At 33.4% G+C, this 26,639-nt stretch overlaps 2 protein-coding genes across 2 annotated transcripts; one reads left to right on the forward strand and one right to left on the reverse strand.

Moving 5' to 3' along the window:
• Positions 1-549: 549 nt before the first annotated feature.
• Positions 550-6,363, reverse strand: LOC113777697 (ABC transporter F family member 5). Its single transcript, XM_027322864.1, has 9 exons — positions 5,298-6,363; positions 4,422-4,763; positions 3,591-3,731; positions 3,239-3,418; positions 2,947-3,102; positions 1,732-1,833; positions 1,504-1,632; positions 954-1,058; positions 550-861 (listed from the first exon to the last, which is right to left on the reverse strand). Exons 1-9 carry the CDS (start codon positions 6,150-6,152, stop codon positions 766-768), a joined length of 2,106 nt encoding a protein of 701 aa, XP_027178665.1. The 5' UTR covers positions 6,153-6,363; the 3' UTR covers positions 550-765.
• Positions 6,364-22,547: 16,184 nt separating this feature from the next.
• Positions 22,548-25,717, forward strand: LOC113777739. Its single transcript, XM_027322926.1, has 3 exons — positions 22,548-22,882; positions 23,786-24,019; positions 25,326-25,717. Exons 1-3 carry the CDS (start codon positions 22,865-22,867, stop codon positions 25,371-25,373), a joined length of 300 nt encoding a protein of 99 aa, XP_027178727.1. The 5' UTR covers positions 22,548-22,864; the 3' UTR covers positions 25,374-25,717.
• The last annotated feature ends 922 nt before the right edge of the window (positions 25,718-26,639 follow it).

Below are 26,639 nucleotides of genomic sequence, written 5' to 3' on the forward strand. Positions count from 1 at the left end.
ATCTCCCTTTTAATTCTTTCAACAGCCAAAACCCATTCCATCCTGCAGAGGCTTCTTATGCTAAAAGTGATGTCTTACTTTCCTTTGTTTTTTTTTTTTTTAGTCCGTGGAAGGGCCTAAGGAGATCTTGGAGGCTTCTTATGCTAAAAGTGATGTCTTACTTTCCTTTGTTTTTTTTTTTTTTTTAGTCAGTGGGAGGGCCTAAGGAGATTTTGGAATAACTCGGAGGGGACTGAGCCACCGCCGGACCAGACGAGTACGTGATTTTTTAAGCAAGACCACATTTAATTGTGCCTCCCACCCCACAAAGCCTTAATGTGGTGGTAGCCACCAGCCCAAAGACTGGTGGTTCTTACCTTCCTTTATTGCATAGATAAGTTGGTAACATCATACACAAATGGCTTTATTTGGAGAGCCTTTAATAGCTATGGCTTGGAGAGAACAAAAATGCTTGCAATACTTTCACTGCCAAAAAAGGGTGGGAGGGAGGGAGGGAGGGGGGGGGAGGAGGAGGAGGAGAGGGAGGGAGGGGGCTGTTGGATGGAAAACTCTGCAGCTAATAGAATGATAATTTGATCAAAGAACCTTGTATTTTCTTTTCATGGCCTCCAATAAGAAGCTATAGCCTGCCAGATCATAGCAAATCACATGACCTATTTCTATTTAATTTGTATACACAGATGGACAGGAAGCTATGCATCCTCTACCAGGCTTTGTACAAAGTATAGGTTTTGGATCAGCACTGTGGTAAGTAACTAAAACTACTCAGTTCCATCTTTTAGCATTCTTCAACCCTTTAGACTTTTGTCTAGCAGCTTGAAATGACTGCATTTTCTGCTTCTTCCTAGCTTCCTTTTCTGCCTGTTGGCCACGAATAGAAAGTTTAGTTCTTTCAATGGTGATGTATAGAGATCGCAATTCTTACACTTGTGACTTACTACACGTGACTTTACCTTTGACATCTTTGATTTGGCCTTTGCCTTTGGGGACTTCTCCTCGAGCTCTGCCTCGCGCTCAAGCTCTCTCTTCCTTGCTTCAAGGTTCTTCTCTAAATAATACTGCAAATGAAGAATGATGTGATTGGTAAATGGAAATGAAAAGAGCCCTTTTTGAGTGACAAATATCACAAAGGCCTAGACATGAAAAAGTTGCCCAACTTCTTTCGACCAACCTCAAGTTCAGGTCAAACTCAAGCCTACTTAAAGCACAGTCAATTAACAGATTAGGAAAAAATCCTTCATGATTGAACCACATCAAGGTTCGAAGCTTTGATTCTAACCGAAAAGGTGCAAGTTCAAACTTGAAGTTCTAAAATTTTGTCTACGTGTAAAAATGCAATATAAATCCACACGCAATGTGTTTGTATGGTTTGTCAAAGTCAAAGGCTCATTGTATTATCTGGTTGAAATACAAATGTGATGTAATTGCAGAGGTTAGTGATGGTTAGTTATCAGTCATATATTCATTTGAACATACTGCTGCTAAAACAGGAATCAAACTTACGTTGTAATCTCCAACATAGTCTTGCACATGACCATCCTTCACTTCCAACACTCTGTTAACAATTTGCTTTATGAAGTACCGATCATGAGATACAGTAATAACAGTTCCCTTGTACTCATTGATGGCCTCCTGATAGAATAAATACAGTTTAAATAGTCACGAAGATGAAATACATTTTATGCTATGATGTCTACACTCATGCCTGGAAATAAATGAGCCCACACAAACCTCAAGCATCTCTTTTGAAGGTATATCCAAATGATTTGTTGGTTCATCCAGGACAAGCAAGGTTGAAGGTTTCACCATAAACTTGCAAAATGCTAGTCGAGCCTGAAAGAGAAACAGGCCAAATGCTTAAGCTGCTTAATATTAACTACTGAACCATAACAAACTGCTTCAGAACAGGCAAATAGAAATGGCTATGATGGGCTTGTAAAGATTTAGAAGTTTCATTCTGAACCTTGAAGTTTAAAAACAGAAATTATCAAATTTTCCACAAATTTAAAGGTCAAATTCAAAGGCAGGACAACTAAGAAAGGATGCAAAGACAAAAAATTTTACAGTATCTAATATCCTAAAGTCCTTATACTTCTGATATCCTAAACACCATCTTTCTGCTCTACTTCTGTTTCTCAAATTTAACTATTTCAAATCAAATAAACCACAAGCTGTGCTCTGAGAATTCTTCTCTCGTAGAAGTATCCATATGTGCTTTGTCTCTTTGGTATGTGAAAATAACATGCATTTTCATGTGTCTGTTGCTACTCTTCAACATTCACCTATCCTTTAGTTCAAAAGCACAGGAGTAAAAGGTCAAGCTTAAAGAAACGAGTGGCACTGGATTAAAAATGCTAAACAACAGAGGCAGTAAACCCTAATATTAAGAACGTATCCCAAAATCGTGCAATCTGCTTATCATACAAGACCTGCAACATATGAAATCTCTTTTAAAGCGCGTATTTCAACCTATTTTTCAAGAGAAAAAAGATCAGAAAATAGTGTTAAAACAGAACAGGGAAATATAAGTGTGGATGGCTCATTGCTCAAAATTTTTAGTGCGTTTCAATTATGTGCCAGACCATATGATAGAATAATAAACAAAAGCAGCTCAAACAATGAAGTTTGGCAATAGCTGCATCACTTTATCATCTTTCTTCCCTTGTTATATCCAATAGGCCTTCCAATTATGATTTTAACACACCCACAGTTCGATTTTTTATGAAGGCAACTAGACCAGAAGACATAATCCTAAGTTCCAAATTACATTAAACTCCTCCCAATTAAAAGAACGAAAGATTTTATTACAAAAATCCACTTCTACTAATTTAATTGAGAAAGGAAAAAGTTGTAGTAAACAGATATAGCCAGTAATTCAGAACTCGAGCGAGCTTTAGCTTAAATCCAAATATGCATGTCATGCACAATAAAATGTGATTGCCTTACCTTCTCACCACCACTCAAGAAGGAAACTTTCCTATCAAGCATATCAGCTTTGAAATTACAACGCCCAAGAAGTCCCTTTATATCATCAAGCCTCCAGTCCTCTGCAACTTCTGCTACTGTTTCAAGCACTGTTTTATCTAAATCAAGAGCCTCAGCCTAAAAATGAAGAAAATTCATCCATATAAAAAAATAGTAATAAGCAAGCATTCTGAATATTCCGGTCATCATTAGACCAGGACTACAGTTTAATAAACAAAATATTCTCAAGGGCAATAATAACAAGGGTGTCAACCTGATTCTGCTCAAAGTAGTTTGGCAATACATTGTGCTCCCCAAGCAACACTTCACCTCTATCTGGCTTCTGTAGGCCCATAATTAATTTGAGCAAAGTACTTTTACCACATCCATTTGGGCCAATGATGGCAATTTTCTCTCCCCTTTCGATTGTTAAATTGGCATTCTTAAATAGTGTCTGGCAAAAAGAAATTATGTTAAGATACTTTTAACGTATAAATAGGGAACTGAATTGTTTGGTGTCCCATGAAAATTCATTTAACTGTCAGAAGTGAAATCTCATGACACTTGTCTCAGCCTACATGAACAAACACTGAAAGAAATAAACCTTGGTGGTGTTCATCAAGTACCTTATCTCCAAATGCAAACTCCAGATTCTTTATCGTCACTACAGAGCGCCCACTTCTCCCACGCTCAGGGAACCTGATCTTCATTTGCTTCCGAATAAAAGGTTTATCAACTTGTTCCTCGTCCTGAAGTTTCTCCAGCTTCTGTTATTCCAAAATCCCACCCAGGGACAGGAAGTACCAAAAATTTATATTAAAAAAAAAAGTGAGTAAAGAGAAATAAGGAATTCATTCTAAAGCCATTCCTTAAAAGGAATTTACTAGATTACTTCTTGCCAAAACAATGGCACAATCAATGAGCTAATGAAAGATATAGAATATAAGGGATTACATGAATGAAGTTTGAATTATTAAACCTAAAAGCCTCGTCAGTAAGAATATACTAAAAAATAATTAGAATAAGAAACACATTTACTTCATTTAAAAAAAAAGATACAAAATGTTACACTAACATGATAGCAAAGCAAATTATACCAGTAGCAGAACTGCCACATGGACTAGTAATTGTTTTCTACTTCTCATTTCTTTCTTCAGATTCCTTTCTTTTGTGGTTTTGGGGATGTTTTCAGGAAAATCAAATGTACATCCTATCAAATGCAACAGGAATCTGATCTTAGTCATACAACTGTAAGAGGAATCAAGATTTAGGAAAACTTCAGACTTTTGGTGTCCAAATTGATTACCAGGCAGGACTCTCAAGTTATAGTTGTAAAGTAATTAAGCTATAAAAAGGAAGACCATCACTTAAGAATATTTGACTAGTGTTTTCAAATTACGGGACTAAAGGAATATAGGTCCTTTATATAGATTAAGATTCTCAATCAAACATCATACCTTTTCAGCAGTAGATGCACGGCCTGCATTTGCTCCTGCACTTAGCCTGTTCATTAGCTCTTTTGTCTGCTGAATTTCCTTCTGTTGCTTCTCCCATGCTGCAAACTGAGCTTCAATCCAAACTGCCCTTGCAATAGTATAATCAGAGTAATTCCCATCATACGTCCTTGATACACCCATATCTGTTTCGACAATTTTGGTACACAGCTGGTCTAGGAAAGCCCTATCATGAGATATGATGACCATTGGCACATCTTGCTTCTGGAGATAACCTTCAAGCCACTCAATTGTATCAAGATCAAGGTGATTTGTAGGTTCATCCAAAAGTAGCAAATCTGGGTCCTGCAAGTGTTTGCAACAAGCTCAGTATAAGAGCCACAACATACAACACATAACTAAACCTATCAAAACTGGATTTAGATTAGGTAGGAGTAACACATCTCCAACGAAAAAGTGTCCTACCTACAATTGAGCATCTATTTAGTGATCATAAGCACTTCTTTAGTACAAAATCAAATACAATGCAGTTTCAATATCATTCGGGTGACATTTAGTTTCAAATTTAGTTACATTCATCAAAATTGTAATTATTGTGGCCACCTTGAATTAAAAATATATTTAAGTTGAACTAGTCTACTAAATTCTATCCTCAAAATAATTCGTCAAATGCTAAACAGACAAAATACAAAATAAACTAGCACAGATCAAACTAAGCCAGACCATCATCCTGAGACCAATTCATCAGTCGGCTAATTAGTATAAGTTCCAAAGTTAGCGCATTTTGTAGAAAGAGTAATATTCAGTCCTAACTGCCACTTAACGTATTCTCAAAATCAACATTTCTCACAGAAACATACACCACAGATTGGTGTCTACCTGCAAAAGAATCTTCCCAAGGGACATCCTCATCTGCCAGCCACTACTAAATGAAGCCACGAGCCTATCAGAATCCTCAGGAACAAATCCAAGTTCAGGAATCAACTTATTAATCTTTACCTCAACCACATCCAAGTCTACAGCCTGAGCTCTTCTCTGCAACAAGTCAAACTCATCCAACAGCCTTCCCATCAACTCCAAATCATCCACACTCTTCTCTATAGCCTTCTGAACCTTCTCCAACCTCTCAGCAACCTGCATTTCCTCCTTGAATGCGCTCATAAACTCTTCCTTCACTGTTCGAGTCCCCAATACCTCGAATTCTTGACTCAAAAACGAAATTCTCATATTAGCCTTGGCCTTAATCACATCCCCTGAGTCAGGCTCCTCTAAACCAGATATAATCCTCAATTGGGTCGTTTTCCCTGCTCCATTTACGCCTACCAATCCGACCTTTTCGCCTTTTTTCACCTCCCAATTCACATCTTTCAACACAGTCACACCCTTATAACTCTTACTAACATTTTCCAGCCTAATCCCAGATGAAACACTAGACGCCCCACTACTTGACTGCTTATTTACACGCTTAGAATTCAATTGGGTGTCCGAATCCTCCGTAAAAAGCGACTCTATTTCATCTTTCACCTCAGTTTCAGCAGTTTCCACCGCCACAGCCTGTAATTTGGCTGAAATTTTAGGCTGCTTTTTAGGAAAAGTTGTGGTTTTCAGGGTCGTGGCAGTTGTTGTAGGGAGCATAGGGAGGTGGGGAGGGCGGAGAGCGAAGCCTCTCCGGGAGGTTCCGCTGAGGAAAGTGGACCTTAGGTCGATAAGTTGGAGTTTTGAAGCTAAATCCATGATTCTTGAATAGAAGGAAAACGTAAAGGGGTCTCGAAGTATAATTAGTGTGTGTAGTGTGTGTAATTTTCTTGTTCGGGTTTCTCTCTGTTAGGAACTCTCAGAAATTCAGAGTTCGGAAGAGAGAAACTCTTCTTCTCCTGCTTCTTCTTCTTCTCAGAAATTTTTGTGGGAGTGTCGAGGGTATGAATGGAAGCAGAAGCAAAAGCAAAGTGAGCTGATGAAGAGACACACTAGTAACCTTTGTCTCTGGCTGATAGAAATGGGGATTTTTTTTGTTATTTTCCCCTTTCCCCTTTTTTTTTTTAAGTTTCCTAAACAAGTGGTAGAAAATAGAATGGAAGAATTACTAGCAATGAGAGTTTTTTCTTGTCCACAATTGTGAAATTTGAAATGGATGAATAGTCAACATTTTGCTAATAAAAATTGCTACACTCTACTTTTCCATGTAAAATTAGGAAAAAATGAAAGAATTATATATATATAGATTTTTTTTTTAAGAAATTCTTTAACAAAGGATAAAGGGTAAATGGGATTTAAGAAGCCACGAGAGAAGAAGAGGTAAGAATATATTTTGATTTGCTTATAATGCATGATATTTTTTTTTTAAAGTATGCATTAACTTAGGAAGTCTTTTTGTTATGTTTATTAGTAATATGAGTTAACTCAAACTTAGAGTAGTTAATTTGTTATCAATGAATATTTGATAAATACTTTTAAGCAAAGTTTCATGAATGGAGAGTATCAATAATACTAGTAAATTACTAGAACAAACTTAAATTTTCTCCAAGATTCTTATTGAATCTGACTTTAAGAGTTCAAGAAGTGTATTTAGTTTCCTTAAAAAGTAATCTTAGATTGTTGGAGTAAGTATTGACCACTTTTTCTTATAAGCCAAAGGACACCAACGTAGTTACAAGTGCCAAGAAAATTGAGATAAAAGCAAATAATCTTTACCCAAAATCAATATAATATTGTTAAGTAATTGAACTATTTTGCACTTGTTGGATGCAACTAAATATGCAATCACTTGCAAGATAAAATGATCAAACCTAGCGCCACCATGCTTCATTGCATAAAATTCATTTAAATATGCTATTCCCATAATAACATAAAAAAAAGGAAATAATAAAAAAAGAACATTGTTCCTTAAATCCACTGGACATGTGATTATTTAGGGAAAAAAAATGTATTGTTCTTTAAACCTTTTTTTTTTTAATCACAAATTTATATTTTCATCTACATTTTTGTGTCACATACCTCACACCATGATACTACTATTATGCCAATAATACCAAAAAACAAGAAAAGAGATATTTTTATGATTTTGCATTTGTCCCTTGTTACTTTTTTCTGTGGCTGAAGGAAGTAGATGTTGAGGTTAGAAGGCCCCAACAGATAGATAATGCCATCCATTGGCAAATCACTCTTCTCAGAATTTGAGGTGCACAATCCCCTTCCAAGCCTTCAACACCCCCAAGCAAATGATTCCATCCTGTCATTTTTGTGACCTTGCCAACACTAGTTATCAAGTGGACTTTTTCAGCAGAGAGATTTGTGCCTCCAAGAGTATATTGTATGTGTGGTAATAAATGGGTCATAGGAATGTGACCCCCCCCCCCAAAAAAAAGGAAGAAAGAAATAATATTACAATTTTATTTTTTTTTTGAGGGAAGAGTATTACAATATTACTAAGACATTTGTGATTGAAATTGCTAGGTTTCTCTACAAGAAATTAGGGGGTTTGTGATTTATGTAAGGCGTGTCGGAAAAAAAATAGATAATAAAATGTATGATTACTTACTTTGTCATATTTACATACAAGTTGCATAGTAACTACAACGGTTTTAATCATTTTTCAAGGGAAAAAAAAAGAAAAGAGTGAAAAAGTAAATCAGCTATGGGAAAAAATGTAATATCAGAAGGTTGAAGCCTCGAAAATTGTAGTTTCTTGTTCAATTTCTCGCTTCTTAAATTCTACCCTTCTCCTCGTTAAAAAAATGTATAAGAAATACTTACTTAGCTTGGGAGATGGCGGAGATATGAATGCGGGTTTTTCTTTGGTGGAATTTGGGAGAAAGAGATGATGGTGGCAGTGGGTGGTGTTGTGTGTTGGGTGGTGCTCTTGGGTGAAAAAAAAAGAAAAATGGGATACTAATTGATAATTTTTTACATATTTTTTCTATTTTTTGTAAGTTGTATTTAAAATTGTGCGTGTTTTTTGAGTTATTTTTTGGAATGTTACTGTAAACTCCAAAAACAAAAACAGTTTTCAAGAAAAAAGTACTAATCCAAGCAGAGCCTACTACATTCTCGATCATCTGGGCTTAAAGATTCATTGTGGACCAGAAACTCATGAAAAAGAATTGGCCCAACACAAGCATTGTTTGCCCCAACATAGATGATAAAGATTTGGCACTTCCTGAATTGTTGTTGCATTATATTGGCTACTATTGTGAGACTCATAGACGCCCATATGAACACTATTTTTGTACCTTCAAGAGGAGAAATTTTTTTTTAAAAAAAAAGTAAGATAAAGTAAGAAATTGTTGTTTCCAAAGAAAAATTACACCCAAGAAATGAAAACCCAATATGAAATTACACTGGATTGGGCTCCACTGGAGTGGTCATGGATTGAGCTAGGTGTCCAATCTGTAGCTCCCATATGAAAACCCACATTGAAGATGAAATTCTGTCAAAACATGATGGCTGTCACAACTTTTTTTTTTTTTTTTTTTGGTTAAGGCATTACCCTTCTCAAGTCGAATTTGGGGCAAGTGCAACCTGCTAATGGTCCAAGTCCTTTTGAACAAAATGTAATTGAGTATAAACAACTCTACGATTTGTTGTGCCGGTTCGGTCCTAAGGACTCGGGTTGGGACATGTTCCGGGTTACAAAAAATAAAAAAAACTCTACGATCAATATTGAAACAAAGATGTGATATTTGAACATTTGAGCATAGTGGTCGTATATGTTAGTAATGTTAGAATTATATGCCGTTATAAGAAATTTATCATCAAAAAATTTATAAGTTGGCTACTAATTTATAAACAATTGTCTATCTGTCTGACAATTGTTCATGCCCTTATTTCTCTCAAATCGAGTCGAATACGATCACAGATAGATTTGATGGGAGTGGTCTTGTCATGTTTACTATAACATTAAAATTCGGACTCTGGAAAAATTCATTTTCCAACTGTCATGGATCAATTTATTTATACTGAACAAGATACTTGTTAAGCTCAATTAACAAATACATGGGGAAGATAATTATTTTCTTCAATGAATACGAATTTAATAGTTGTCCATTAAATATCCATCTATGTAATATATAATGTTTTGAGAATCACTATGTAGTGCAAACATATAATATCATTTTTTGTAATTTCTAATCTACCCTTAATGACAAGGGTAGGTTTGTTCCAATTTATTAAAAATAACTTTTCCCCAATTAGGAGATAGCTATTTGTGTTAGTTATTTGTTGAGGTTATCAACTTTTTCACACTAACTGCCAACTCCCACGTAATCTGCTCAACTTCCATCATCTCTTTGTATAATTATCTGCATTATAAAAGATTCAACCAATAAAAAAATATCATAAGAAGATAATTTCGATAAATATGTTTTTTATTAACTGCACACAAGTGAGGGCACTGGCCCTCACTGCTCCCCCTTAAATTCCTATAATATGTATAAAATTTTGATATTATCTTAAGTGTGCTCCCAAAATTTTTTTATTAAATAAGTGAAAAAATTACGTGATATTTTAAATTGGTTCATGACCTAATTTTCTAAAAGGATATGTAGGTCACAAAATTCCATTTGAAATAAGTTCAAAATTTTTTTTTCATTTTAACTTAAAAAACTAACAAAAGAGTAGGAAAAAAATTTTAGTGTTGCTTTTGCCCCCATTGAAAATTTTTTCTGGCTCCGCCACTGAGTGAGGGTGTGCCTCAAGCACTAGTTGATATAAAACTTGACAACTACTCCAATTTTATTTGTTGGTATTATGGAGTCTCTAAATAGTAGTAGCAGTTTCTTTGAAGAGGGGTCATATAATTTCTTTTCTTCTCTTCTTTTTGATTTATCATAATTTCTTTTTGGTTAAACTAATTACAGAAAATGCAATAAAAACAATGAACAAAACATTCAAGCCCAAGTACGAGGGTATATTCACGTAGGTTCCACCAAAGATTTGTCTTTATCTTTCTCCAATATGATAATTCACATAAAATAGAAAACTGCAACGTTTCTAACTTCTTCAACTCAGGATTACCTAAAATATTCTTTGGAGTCATCCAGAAATGAGTAGAGGACTTTCTAGAGAGAAATTTAATTGAGATTAAAAAAAAATTAGATTTAAAGGTTTTAGCAATTTGTCATTTCCGGATTATAAAAGTATTTAGATGAAAACTACCGATTCTGTAGAAGAAGACACGAAGTAATTGACAATCTCTTCATAGTAAATTAGTAATTAATACATTGATGTGGGTGCCCAAATTATCTTTAATCTTTTGGTTTAAGGCTTTATTTAATAACCTAATCAACACTTATATTTAATGGGTTCATATCTTAACATGTTCAAACGCGTTTGATAATAAAAAATAGAGTTTAGCACTTAAACTCAATCGGTTCAGATCTTAACTGTTCAATAAGTTTGATGATCAAAAATAGAATATCCGAGTTAATTAAGTAGCACTGAATTTTTTAAACAAAACTTAATTTCAAAAATAAGTGATAAACTATTCACTTATTTTTTTTTAATCTGATATACGTTCAAATGTATTATACTTGATACTTAATAATTCAATAAATCAATGAATTCAGATTTCATATTTCATACCTCAATTTTATCAAACACATCCTAATTCTCTTGTCCAACCAAGAGTTTAAGCTTAATTTAATTTGTAAGGGTCAAACCTTTTGTAATCTGCTTTGATCACTATTAGTGACTCGTCGCCTTTTCATTAGTGACTGGTCACCATTAGTTGCCGAATTCCCAATTTGGGCGGTCCAAGCTGGTGGACAGAGCCCTTCTCTTTCTTTCTTTCTTTCTTTTTATTTTTTTAAAAATAGAGTTGGATTTGATAACTATGGTTTAAAGGGTTGTTCTGGAGATTGTTCTATGCTTTTTTTTTTTTTAAAGAATAACTATGATTTAAAAGGTCAACCTTGCATAAAACTCTTTATAGGAGCATCTATAAATTTATGCCAAATTTATGAGGAGATTTCACAAACTCCTTAGCAAACTATGGCAATAACTCAAAAAACCTGTATACGTGAAAATAGAAGAAAAAAACTATTTACCATAACGATTTATAAATTAGTTTGAACGTTAGAAATATGTACTTATGATTGTCTTTGCCTTGTAATATCTCTAGTCAACATAACCAAGTTTTTAACTTGCTAAATAATAAATTGTTCTTCTAATAGTCCTACAAGGCTATTAGAAATGCTGTACCTACTTGCTGTGAAAAAAATTCAAAGGAGGTGCCAGAACATTCTTTGATTTAGTCAGATTTTTATACCTACTAATCCCTTATATACAGACTATTTAGACTCCCATCCCTCTAGATTAGGTTATAGAAATATTATCATTGCCGTAAAAAAAAAAAAGGTCCTACAAGGGCTGGGATGCTTGACTGCATTTTAAAACGGATTGCCTATTTGAGTCTTATGGGAAAATCAATTACCCTTAAACTTTGTACCGAAACAGATTTAGCATATTTATTTTTTTAGTCATAAATCTTATTATAGCTTTGGTCATCAAGTAGGCTTAGTACAAAAGGGCAAAAAAAAAAAAAAAAAACTTATGTACCCCATGCAAAAAATTGAGTTTATTACCAAAATAACTCTTCTTCCAAAACATATACCCAAAGTAACCTAATTTTAAAATTTATTGTCTTTATGATCCTTTTTTTGCCACTTAGGCTGCATATGTGCTAGGATGGAGATAAAGGCACATTTCATTTCTCTTTCCCATGTAATATCTGTAGACACCAAATTTTTGTCAATTTTTAATATTTTCTCAAGATTTTTCTATTTAATGAATTATTTATTTTCTAGCATTTTAATGTGCATTTTTCTCATTTTTGCAGGTTTACTTGAAAAAAAAAAAGAGAAGAAAAAAAAAAGAAAAAAAAGAAAAAAAACAAACAAAAAAAAAAAAATCATCATAATCATTTTCTCTACCAAAATACATTTAACCCATTTCACACTCAATTGCCAGGGACCTTTCTTTTCATTGGCAGAAGTCATCATTTCGGAAAATCCTACAGACAAGCTCCATTTTTGGTTACAAGTCCCTCTCGGCTCTCTCTTGAAAAAAGGGGGAAAAAAAAGACACAAAAAAAAAGAGGCTCTCGGCTCTCTCTGGGCTGGACCGAAAAGAAGAAGGAAAAAAAAAGAAGAAAAAAACTACTTCCTCAATCTAGTCTCTCGGCTCTCACAAACGGAGGACAAGAAACAAAAACAGAGACAAGGAAAAAAGAAGGGAGGCTCTCGGCTCTCTCTCTTGGCTCTCAACCGAAAAAAGAAAGAAAGGCATCAGAAAAACTTCAGCCAAGGCAATTCCACTTTCATTGAGGTATTTTCCAGTTTTTTTTTTAAGCATATTAGATGCATTTTGATTTTAATTTATCTTGCTTTTGCTGGTTTTTATTGTTGTTGTTGTATTGCTGAAAATTGGGAAATGGCATGAACTAGATTGAGGAAAAGGAAATGTTTTTTATGCATGCATGTTAACCGTTTGAAAAAATACCAAAATGAAAAGAAAGAATCTTAGGGGACTGTTTTGATTTATTTTAGTCCTTTTATGTTGTTTTCTTGTCAAAATAAAATCATAGTTGTATTGTAGAGGTTGTAAGGAGTATTGTAGTATAAATTTTTGTGATTTTTAGTGGTGATTATAGTGATTTTAAAAATGAAAAACTGGGCTGTTTTTTTGCATTTTGACCACTTTTGGGTCATCTTTTGTAAAAACTAACTCCGGAAATGAAATCTACGCGAAAAATGGAGTGGGGAGGTGTATTTTGAGAAATTTTGATGACCGGAGAGGTCGCCGGCGGTGGCGGCGGCGCCACCGGCGGCCGCCATGGCCGCCAGCTGAAGCTGCCTCAGCTGGCCGAAGAAGAAGGAAAAAGAAACGGCTGAAGGTGGAGGAAGAAGAAAGAAAGAAAAGAAAAGAAAGGAAAGAAAAGAAGAAAAACAAATGGTTTGGGCTAATGTTTTATTTCGGTTGGGCCAAGAGTTAGTTTTGGTTGGGTTTTGAAAATGGGTTTTGGTTTATTTTCCTTTGGGTTTCGGTTGGGCTTAGGTAGTTTTTTGGCCCAGAAATATATAAATGATGGCCCAAGGGCCTGTTTCCTTAAGAAGATCTGCTAGCGAATTTTCACTTTAGCCCCTGATCTTTGGAGTAGTTTCACTGCGGCCCAGAACATTGTAAATTTCTTTCATGTTGGTCCTTAAATTAATTGCACTTTGGTCCCTGAATTTTATCTTTCATTTAATTTTAACCCCTGAACTTTGGAAAATATAATTTTTGTCCCCCAAAAGTTTTCAATTTTTTCAATTCAGTCCTTGGCAAATTTTGGCTCTCTTTATTATGATTGTTTCTTTTCTTCAATAACTAATTATGTTACTTTTGAACATATTCAACTTGTAATTTTTAGATGTTTTAAATTTCTTTATGTTTGACATATTAGTGTGAGTTTAGTACTTTTATTATTATTGTTTTTTCAATTAAATTGGTGCCATGATTCTTTTGTTCATTGTGAGTATAAATAGGATAATTTGACTCCATTTAGTCACCACTTCAAACGGGAGGTACCCCTATTTTTATTATTTCAATGTCAATTACGTGCTCTTATGTGCTCTTATGTGTTCCTATGTGTTTATATTTTTATATGCTTTATTTATTTGATTTAAATATTCATTCAAATTTTCTTATATATGTTTTAGTTAATTTTTACAATGATTCAAGAGGCATTTAAATACCTCAAAAATGTAATAGATAGGATAATTAGATTTGTTTTATTATATTTTTCCCTTCTAGATTGTAGTTAGGCGCTCCCCGATGTAATAGATAGGTTGCGTGTTTATGTGGTTTATGTGTTATGTGTTTTATCCGCTTTTCTTAGGATTTTGGCATCTAGATATTATGTTTACGTGTTATGTGCTACGTGCTCTTATGTGTTTATTTGTTTTAATTTATGTTTTATTTGTTTCACTATGAATTGTTAATGCATGACGTCACCACACTAGTCCAACGCTAGTTGTGGTTTCTCCCTCCGCTTACTTGCTAGTCCAACGCTAGTAAGGACTTTTAGAAATGGGCTAGTCCAACGCTAGACCCTTTAGGTCATCTTGCGCTAGATTCATCTTTGTATGCTATTCACTACATTTTCATGCATATTTTCATTTTTAGGATCTTTTCTCATTTGCATGATATTCCCTATTATATTATCCCCTAACCGCTATAGGTGCTAATCATGTCATTTAGAATTGCATCTCATTTAAGCTAGTTCATTTGCTTGTTCATGTTAGGATAATTATTTTTCAAACATGGGAAATGGGTGATTATAACTTTCTAGTTTAAGTACCCTATTAATCCATGTATAAGAAAATTATGTCACGAGTTTTGCCTCCCGTACCCTTTATGTTGCATTCTCCTTTTCTTTGATCACTTATATATATGTATATAATTTAATTTAATTTCTTTTATTTTAATTTCATCATTTGCATATTCGTGACACTTTCAAGGAATCATTTTGGCCTTCGCAATTAATGCGATTGGTTCAATTAAACCCCTTGAATGAACATTTTGTCCCTTTCGATATATTTAGATTTGCATCCATATAGGAAACATCCAAATATGATAAAATTAAGGGTTAGATTAGGAAAATTTTGACTAAACCTCGCAACTAGCTTAGACTAGGTTGAAAGGGTGCCTTAGGTTTGAGTCAATTGAACCTTTGCCTTCCCTTTCTTCAACCGTGACTCCCGAACCCATTTTCTCTTGTTTTCAAAGACCTGGAGTTGTCAAAAAGGGTTTTATTTTATTTTACTTTATTTTTGGGTGACTTGGTACACCAAAACTCCATACCAAGTGGCGACTCCTAATTTTTCTTCAAAACCCTTTTAGACTAAATTTTGGACCCAAATTGTCGCATTTTTTTTAAGTCCCATTTTAGGTCCTTTTCACTTATTTTTGAATGGAAATCATAGCTTTTATAAATACCTATTTTTATTTTCTTTTCCATCGCGAAAAATGGGGCGCGACAATATCTTCTCCAATTTTCTTTCTAAACCTTCCCGTATTTTTTTTTTGTTTAATTATCTTTCCTTTGTCAAACGTAATTCTAAGGAGCCAATATTTATATTAACAACACCTAAAAAATATGCTTCTCGAATCGATAATCTCAAGGCAAATAAAAATTATTCTCTTGTCTTTTTAAGGAGTAAGAAGGATAACATAAACAAATATGGTAGCCTTGAAGTTTTTGTAATTGCTTACAATTTTCATTGAAATTTTTGCTACAATTTTTGTACTTTTAAAATTTATTTTTTTTTAAAAAAATATATGCAATAAGTTTGATACATTTTAAAAAATTCAGAAACCAATAATAGCAAGGCCAATAATGGCAGAATTTATTTAAATAATTATAAGGAAATTATAAAAGTTATGCAATCTTCTTGTGCCTCTATAATAAAAAATTTTAAATTTTTAGTTCATGATGGCAACTATAAATTAGATTAGAACTTTCCTTTCTTATTATCCTGCATGGCAATTAGGATAACTAGATGGCAACAATAACATCGTTATTTGAAAGTAAATCACATTGGGAATATTTTTTAGGAAGAGTGTTATTTTGGCAAAAAACTCCAAAAAATTTACACTAATTGACATAATTTAGTAGCCAATTAGCTGCTTGCTTAATGCTGAGGAAAGAGATAATTACCTAGATACTAAATGCAAAAGCACATGACAACAAAAGCTAATTAATTGAGATGGTCCCATTTCTTTCTCTGTGACTTACGGACAATTAGCCAACTCTGAGATCACTGGCCACACTAATCATTCTTAATCCTGCCTTGCTGTCATATTGAGGAAATAATATATCTGTTTTTAAAAACGGGTACTTTAATGTTTTATGCCGCAGACCGGTTCGGTACCCGGTCTGCAAGGCGGGACATGACGTCCCTAGCCAGCAGGCGTGGGATTATTGGTTGAAACACTTCAAAATATAATAATCCAAATTCCTTGATAATAGTAGTTTAATCATGATTATATAAAGCCAGTTGTAATCGTGTAATCAGAGGATGAATGTACACAGACAGAAGTATGTATCCCTTACATAAATTATAGGGTGAATTACTTATAATTCCTCTGTTATTTTGTATAATGTCAGATCACCCATTTAAGGTTTCAAAATAGCCACATAACCTATAAGCTTCTTATGATTTTATGTAAATTGAAAAATGGACGAAATGCATAATCAGTCAAGGGGTTCATATGAAACATACTCTGAGAACATACGTGATAAAATCTTAATTTTTATGTAATCTCCTTATAGTTTGTATAAATATCCACTTTACCCCTGTGATTTTTGCATTTATTCACGTAATTTTTCTATGTTTTTATATAAGGTAGTTAAGTCATTAACTGATTTAGCATTTAAGTAAGGACACTATCGGTATTTCAATTAACGACATTATATAGATTATTTTCTGTGAAATTTTTCATTTTTCATAAAACTATAGGAGGGTGAAGTGGATATTTTGAAACATTAGAAGGGCCATATGGCAATAAACAAAACCACAGGGGTTATATATGATATACATAAATTATATTCAACCTATATATATGAGTCTTAATACTAATGGTTACAAATACTAATGCTAATAGACAATATGCTAGCCTTCTATGGTAGACAATATGCTGCATTTTGTGGGACTAAAAATGAAAAACATTTATCCATAAAAGTGAAATGGAAACTATTTACAAATGTCAAACATGCAAAACAGATTTTACATATAAACTTGCACTAGGCATAATTGGTTTACACCATATGCTTTATTTCATAATTTCTACATGAGCTTTGGTTTCTTCTTCTTTCTTTTTCTTTCATTAGCAGAATGTGCTGTATATTTGCAACTCCTTGTCTATCATTTGGAATTCTCTGTCCTTCATCGACATAGAGCAAGTTATAGATTGGCTGGAAGATTTTTCTTATATTAATTCAATAAAGGATTCAATAATTTCTTGGAACCTAATCTTCAAGAATTTGAGTTCCTATTTTTGTTTAGCAAGTTCATCAAGAGTTAAACTGTATAGGTTCAAAAAATAAAGTATTTGGATATCTTGTTATTTGAAAAGTTATTTGACTTACATCGTAAACACTTTTTCTAATTGCATTTTTCATCTTTTCAACTATTTTTTTATTTCACGTATATCACATCGCAAAAAATATTATAATATTATAATAAATATTTTTTTTGAAATAATGGGTATCCAAACACCTGCGTTTAATTGTTTATCATTTATAAAGTCATGTAATTTATACAAGTAAATAAATCAGTAAATATAATTTTAAACCCTATATATTGTATTAAACCAAGAAATTACAGAGCTACCTCAAAATAAAAAATCAACCATTGGGATCTCTACCTATGTCTTGGTTACATAGCTCTCATATTCCAAGGTAAAAGTGTATTGATTATAACGCACAGGAAAGATTATATATAGCAACTTTAATGTCATTTTAGGGTCACTTTCTTTTTTGTTTCTACTTTTGAGGAGAGAAAACACTTCAATAAAACCAAAATACATAAAGTTAATTATGTATTCGTAATTTAAAGTTGCACTACCCAGCTGCCACCAAAAAAAAAAAAAAATCCTAGCTTTTCATGTGTAATTTGTGTACTTCTTGAGACGTACGCCCTTGCCTGCTTGCCAAAAGGAGAACCTATGGTTTCCATTGTCCGTAATAGTTTAATTATGGCAATCACTAGATATTTTCTTGGAAATTTTAGTTAAAGTTTGAACCATGAAAATCAAGACATGGATATATACCTATCGGAGAATATCTTTAACAAACTAGAGTTCATTTTAGTGGAATTCTTTTACCTAAATAAAAAAATAGTTGGAGGGTTGAGAATGTATAAGGTTAGTAATTGTATAGAAAATATATACAAATAATAGTTGGAGAGTTGAAATATAAGGTTAGTAGCTCGACAGTTTTCTAGGTTTTTTAACCAAACTCTGCATTCTTAACAAATATAAGAGAAAAGGGATATGATTGTGGCAGCAATATGAAGTCTTGCTTTTACCCCTCCACGTTGTACAGATCAAAGAAATGCAAAGCTTCCTTAAAATAAATAATCAGCTATAGGGATCTCCACCGATGTCTTGATTACATAACTAGAATCTTTTTCCAAGGTGAAAGTGCATTGATTATCACGCATAACAATAAGAAACGTATGTATTTGTGTATGTATGTATATATATATATATATGTGTGTGTGCGCACACGCGTTATTGATTATGTCGCATAACAATAAGAAATGTATATATTTGTGTATGTATATATATATGTGTGTGTGTCTGTGTGTGTGCACGCGCACGCATGCACGGAAGGAAAGTTTTGAACCCAACACCTCCTATTTAAAATCTCTCCTATCTTATTATCTAACTCAACCCTCTTCCGGAATTTTGCAAGTATTGATGAATCTCTCTATAAAGCTTTTGTGCCAAAAAATTGGGCATTTTTTGGCATGAAATAAGCTGAAAATTTATGTAATTGTTTATTTACTGTAGTAGAGCAAGCCGAATTGTGGGAAAATCACTTATGGTGTATATGCAGGAGTACCTTTTTTTTTCATTTTTCTTCAACATTTAAAAACTTTGAGTGGCAATTTCAGAAGAATAAAAAAAAAATGACAGCCTTAAATATGGTTTCCATCATCTGTAATAGAAGATATTTTCTTGGATTTTGTGGTTTAGATATGTGGCCACGAAGAAAGAAAATTATGTGGTTTAGATTTCGTTAGAGTAAAGCTCAAAATGGGTGATTTACATTTTTTGGTATAGATCTTGATTTATGTGAGTGTTGTTGATCATGAATAGCACACACTATTTCTACCAACTTAGTGAGAAATACTTACAATTTGTTTGTACTGATTTACAACTTATTCATGGCAACAACATATGGCAGAAAAAATTATCCTCCATTATTGTCTAGACGAATGACCTCTACAATTCCTTCTTAATGATCAGAAGCAATTGTGGGGTGATGTTGGCGATTATAATTAATGTTACATTCCACTTTATAAGTAAAAAAGGAGATAAAAGTGTGACTATGTCATATTTACAAAAAGGGCAAACTGCGATCAATCCTAGTTAGCCCTATTTTAGATCTGTCATAAAATATGCTTATTTTTAGGAATTTTTTTTTTATAAAAAATGTACTGTAACGATTTAATTTATATAAAGTAAAAAGGATATTCATAAAATGTGTTCATAAAAAATGTATAAATTTTTCTGCGAAAAATCACAATCCAAACAAAGCTGAATTGCATTAATGTACCATGTATAATGATTTTTGAGCATCAAACATGAAATGCTTTGCATTCTTAACAAAGATAGGAGACAAGGGATTGTGATTGTGGCAGTAATTCGAAGTTTTACCACTCCATATTATATCAATCCAAGAAATGCACAGCTTCCTTAAAATAAATATTCAACTATAGGGTTCTCCACCGATGTCTTGCTTGAATAACTTAAAAATCTTTTTCCAAGGTGAAAGTGTATTGATAATGGGCATAGGAAGAATTATTCTGCAAGAACTTTGCAAGTTAATTAAGGTTAATCTTTCTTTTTCTTTTCCACTTTTTAAGGGAAGGCACTTTAATAAAAAGAAAATTCCCCAATAAAAACACAGACAGTTTAAAATAATTTTTTAAAAAAAACACATAGATGTATTCAAGTATATGTGCAATCCTGGTGTAAAGTTGCTCCACCCTGTCATTCAGAAGTCATATAGCTCTTCATGTGTCATTATTCTTCTTGAGACACATGCCTTTGTTTGCTTGCCTGCGGAATTTCTGAGGACGAGTGGATCTATTAGATTCTAGTATTAAGATCCCACAAAAAATAATACACAAAAACTTTCATTCTATGTATACTTACAACTATCTTGATGAAAAATAATATATTGACAAAATTTCCTACTTGTTTAGGCCAAAAATTTGACATGAAATGACAGGATTATTGATTTATTTATTTACTATGCTATATAGTTGGAGAAAAATAATTTATAATGTATATAAAGGAGTACCCTTTTCTTCTTTTCTTTACTTTTGCAGAACTTTGAAAACCTTTGGAGGTAATTTAGGGAAGAAGCTCTAAAAGATGACAGCCTTACTACATCTCTAGTTTCCGTTGTCTATGGAAGACTAGAAGTTTGATCATGGTCATCTTTTTTCCTTCTTTTTTTGTTTTTATGTCAAAAGTCAACTTGATCATGGCAATCACTTGATGCTTTTTACCAGAAGATGTGTTTTACTGGTTAAAGTTTGACCATGAAAACACTTGGATGTACACTTCTAAGCACCTAAAAATGTCTTTAATGAACTTGAATCATAAATATATGAAACCATCGTTTCGACCAAAAAAAAAAAAAGTAGAACTTGAATCATAAATCTTCAACAATTTAGCGGAAATGTTTGACTAAAGAGAAGAGAGAGATGAGAAGTAGAAGAAGACACTGAGAAAAAGCAGTGTTGTTAGATTCGGGTCGAACCGATCAGTTCGACCGTGAATCAACATTCTTTTCGAATTGGTTTGTAGTATAAAACCGTTTTGATAAAAAATTAGTCAAAATTATTAAAATTCGGCTAAACTAGTGACCCAATTCGATTGGTTAACCTGCTTCTCAAATTTTTTTTTTCTTCTTTTCCTTAAACATAATTTGAGTTACATATATTGTAACACTTTCATTTATTAATAGAAATAAGAAAACGTCACCCATTTAGTATAAATATCAAAATCATTCGCTTTCCTAAATGATTTCTAAATTAAGATGTTTTCGTCCCTATAATCTCATTAATCTAGCATCAGTGATTCCAATTAGCATTAATTTGTTTTAATTTATTTTTCAAGTAATTTTGGAGAATGGACTTATTTTAATTATGAATTTATATTTTTATATATAATTATTAGGTGTATATTTGATTGCAAGTCTAATATTTTTGAAACATTTTTCATGATTGGCCAAATATAATCAAGAACTTAATTTCAATATTTCTAAAACTTATAAAAATATAAAATAATTATAACATCATGCTGACATTAGCAGGTTTTTGAGAACGGTCCGATCGATCCGACCAGTTGACCCCTAACCTAGTAGTTTAGCCGAGTCGCTCTCCGGTCCGAGTTTAACAACATTGAGAAAAAAAAAAAAATTAACTCAAGAAAAGACAAGGACATCAGCTTAGGTCGGTTGCTAGGACAAATTTGAATATCCTTAAAAGGGTTTAAATTAATTTGGTTGATAAATTTCTGCCTTTTCCGTGTTATCACTTATATTCTTTCAAGGGAAATAAGTTATGATATACATATATATATATATTTGCGATATTTATTGACACTTCTGGATACAAAGTAGTTCGTCATGAGACTAAAATTGTATATCTACTTGAAACACAATATTTAGCATAATATTCGACTCTCTTGTTTTCAACAGCATATTTAGCATAAGATTTACAAAAAATCATTTAGTCCTTTGGGTAAAACACAATGAATTGATTTAGTGTCCTTTATAAAGTTCAGTTTGGTAAAATATCTACTAATGGAGCATTTTTCTATATATATTTTTTGGATAAATGAGAGGATTTGAATTCAAAACCTTTTATTTACAATCCCTCCCACCTTATATATTTTTGTGCAAAAAGTTTTTAGATTTTTTTTTAAAATTTTCTTTCAATATATTTCTTAATCGACTTTTATCTCACGTATATCAATCTAAAAGAAAATATTAAAAGTGTTAGTATTTTTTTACAAAAAGCTCCCAAAAAAAAATACAATCCAAACATATTAGGATTCCACTTTAACATATATATATATTATTATTAGTTCACAAAGGGAAAAAGGTCACAAGCATCAAGGAAAGCCATCCCAAAGCCAGCCAATACATGAAAAGGAAAGCAAGAAAAGAAGGTGGGTGTAGTAAAATATAGGCTGGCAAAAGCGTGTGCATCTACACAGGCAGCAGAATCAGGAAGAAAGAAAACTGTGGCAGTTGGCCAAAATATTTACACGTAAAAGATGTGGACCATGCGGTGCATATAGCTCCACATACATATATATTACGTCCTTATATACAATTCACATCCAAATGTTGATGAAGTCGATTCTGAATTAGACAAATAGAGACAGATATTGTCACTTGCCAGCTTCAGAGTCCAGCCATCCATCCATCTATTTCTTTGTCTATTTGCGTTTGCCTTCTGTAATCTTCTTGGTTTTCTTCTGCAGCAGCATTCATTTCTTCCCACGGATTGGACACCCTCAGACCGAGCTCTTTACTGCTTTAGTCTGCTTTTATAGTTGTAAGAGTAGCAGCCATAAAAGTAGTAAAGGGCTTTTTTCTTTAGCTACTATAACTGCTACCTTCTCTTCATATCTTCTGAGTTCTCGAGGATTTGGTATTCATGGATTATCGCAAGGAGGTAAAGGGCTCATCCCTTTTGAAGCTTGTGGCTTCTTTTTTGTTTTTTCTTTGGGGAAATCTGCAAAAATTACCATGGAAAAAGAAGGGGGTTTTCTCTGGTTTTTGGTTGTTTTTGCTTATGTTTGCTCTTGCTCAATTTTTGGTTTGGTTGATTTGAAGTTCGTTTTGCACATTTTATGTTCATCTTTTTCCAAGATATCGATATAGTTCTTTAGCTCGTTTTGAATAATTCTGCCGATTTGATTATGGCAATTCCGCCCAAATGCATGATAAGAAGTTGTTGGGATGTATTTTTTATTCATCCATCAGGGGATGAGAAAGAAGAATCAGTGAAACTTTAAGGCAATAGGAATGTGGAGCTTCTTTTTCCTTTTTTCCCCTGTTTAATTCCCTCAATTTTCCTTCTTGGTAATGGGCAGTCATACTTGGATCCATTTAGTCACCAATTGTAGTTTTCTTGACCATGCAGTAGTTGACAACTCAAAAAGCACAATTCTTGAAGTGAGAACTGGTCAAAGTTCTCGCCTTTAATCTTATCTGATTTTCAAAGATTCTTGTTGTATTTCTATTGCTGTGTGTATCTTGAAGGTGTTGTTTTTCATGATGATGAGCTCATTGGAGCTAGGTGTTAGGTTTGTGCTGTAATTTTCAAAATCTGAACTGTCAATTTTGCATACTCATACTTTTCTTCCACCTTTATAATATTTGTGCGCTCAAGTTCGAGGATGCTTCCTCTTGTATAAATAATCAAGATAATCAACTTCCATAACTTTGACGAGGTCTAAACAGTGATAGTGGTTACATAATTGTTCGCAATATTAATTGTTTCTGAAGTTCTACAGTAGAAACTTTGGACAACGGAAACTGAAACTGTTATAGTGTATAATTTTGTTGTTTGCAGAAAAATACACCATGGCTATCTGTGCCACAATTTGGAGACTGGGACCAGAAGGGTGTCATGCCTGATTACTCTATGGATTTTTCAAAAATTAGAGAAAATAGAAAGCAGAACAAGAGGGATCCATCAAGGGCCAGTCTTGGTAATGAAGAAGAGCTTGTATCCTCAGCCACCAGCAATTCCATTGCTAGCCATAGCGATGACCACCACCATTTCCATCAGAACAATTCTCCAACTGTAATATTTCTAAACTCACAGTTTTTTTTTTTTTTTTTTTTTTTTGCTGTATTTTTCTTCTAAAAAATATTTTGTTCTATCGTTTAATCTTTTTGGGGCTGTGAGATGAGATTTGGTTTTCTTTGATCACGTGTATAGAGATATCAAGATATCAAGTAGCTGTAACTTATCATGCATGATTTAACCCCAGCAATGAATGCAGACACAAGCAAAAGTAGTTGGTAGGTATTAATAAGGACAGTGCACAGGCTTATCTGGTGGGGTGCATGTGGTGGGACATTTGGTCGGCTAAGAATCCTCACCTTTTGGTAGTTGGTTAACTCAGTTGATCAACTGGCTAAGCAGTTAGGTGGCACCATTGGGCAACCTTAAATGCCCTGATCTTGATTGCTAAATTTGGTTGAGAAGAAAAGATTGTTTGGCATATCAAATATGAGAATGTTGGTCCAAGGAAACACTGATAAAAGAAACAATAATCAACTCGAATAAATTATTACAGTAATCAGTTACTTGTATGAATGAACTTTTCATGGTTACACATAATCTAAGGCTTATGAACCTAAATGTATCAAGATTGGGTGGGCATTGGGGAATGCCACATCAAAGTTGGCTGGATAATAGCTCATCTGCAATTTGCTCCTCCAATTGAGTCCACAGTCAATATTACCATGTAGTACTCTTGCTCATGATACTGATAGAATGTGGTCCTTGGTTTGAGTACCACATCACATGAAATAAGGTAACAAGTTGTGGCCTTGTGGGTGGAAACATATCCAAAAGGGGAAATGACTCCTTCCATGGAAAAGCTAGAGAAAATTTTTTTTATCATTGGGAATAGACAAGAACTGATGGTGCACATGCTGCAGATGTTAGCAACCCTATACTTTTAATCAGATGCCCCTGCTTTTATGCCCATAAATATTCTTTAGTTCATTGACCTGTCAAGAAAACACCTTTTAGTAATTATACTTGTTAATTCAGGGAGCCTAGCTGGAGGATCAAATAGTTATGCGAGTATTTTCTGTTAGGTGCTGCTACTGCTGGAGTGTCATTATTGTACTAAATAGAATTAAGTGGAAGTCATAGGTATTGATATATTATCCTTTATCATACAAAGATCATTTTGTGGCTTATGTAACTTATACTAAGATCCATAGATTCTCTCTTGTCTGATTACTTGTGTAGCATCAATAATCTTAATCCCTTATGCAAATTCTTTAAGCTGCAATTGATTCTTGAACCGTGAAACTGAAATAGTTGTGCTCTTCTCATCCTCATCGGATTTGTCTTCGGTTTAAATGGGCAGGGAAGGAGGAGCATCTTCAGCTACTTCAACTGCTGTGTCAGAGCCTGATGTTTGCCAGGAATAATGATTTGGTTTAGAACGTAATTATCTGTATGATTATGGATCCTCAAGTAGTGTATCTTCTCATGTGTTCTGATCAATCTTCCTCAGAAGTTGGAAACTAAGAGTGATTTTGCGAGTATCATGGACGATAGGTGTTGCTGATTCGTTCTGCTTCTTTCATCTGTGTCACATTGCTTGCCTGAATCCTGTATCTTCGATTCTGCAAATTGTAGATGCTGATGACAATAGGATCAAGTAGAGCTGTCAATCTGTTGAATGAGGAAGCAGTAAAGAATCGAATGGTTTTCTTTTGGCATGAAATTGATTTTAGCAGATATGATTCTAAGTTATTCTGTTATGGTTCAGGAAAAAGGTGCTCTCCCAACAGTGGCTCTGGCTAAAGATAAACTCGAAGACTAAGCTCATAATTTCTGAAACTTGAACTCAGAATTTTTAACTTAAAACTAGTTGTTTTAACTTTGATTTTGCAATGGGAGACCTCAAATTTGATAAATGCAAAAATGAATAATTGGTGTATAAGGAAAAAGAAAATACAAATATTCTATAACCACTACAAAAAATTTATGCGAATTCAGTGCCACACGAACCAAAATCAAACACTAGCATGAATTTGCTAACAAATTTTTAGGAATAATCTTGGGGAGAGTAAGCTAGAACATAAAAAACTAAGTTGACAGGAGGTTTTGTTAACAATTACGCAATTATTGAAGTAGCTCTCCTATTCAAATTCACCAAATTTGGAGCGCCAAATTTCTTCATTTTCTGTAGATTGAAAAGAATCCAAGATGTTGACCTCCTTGAATTAGGCCTTACGTAGTTACGTCGCTTAGAGTAGAATTTTCCTTTTTCATTATTAGAATTATTTTTTGATCAATACTTAGATTAGTTATATGCAGTTAAAAAAATTTCAAATAAAAAGTTGTTATGTTGGCAATGGTAAATGCAATGCAGTCACAAAGAGTAGCAGCATAGTTTTTTTTTTGATAAGGAAAAGTTTGGGTGGATTCAGCTCCGATCACCAGTACGGATTAGGGCATGCCTCTGTAATCATAGATCACTTACAGAATATACGACTTTTTGTGAGAAAATGACCCATCTTTGCTAGCTAAGCTAACTTGTTTCGCAGTAGCATAATAAAAATGTGGAACTTAAAATCTACTCCTTGCTGGAAAAAAAAAAATTTAGAAAAGAGAACCGTAGAACTTATGGTGCATTTGTATGTTTGATGTAGAAGGGAAGACTATAGGCGCG

Source organism: Coffea eugenioides, chromosome 7, assembly GCF_003713205.1.
Source record: "Coffea eugenioides isolate CCC68of chromosome 7, Ceug_1.0, whole genome shotgun sequence".
Lineage (NCBI taxonomy): Eukaryota > Viridiplantae > Streptophyta > Magnoliopsida > Gentianales > Rubiaceae > Coffea > Coffea eugenioides.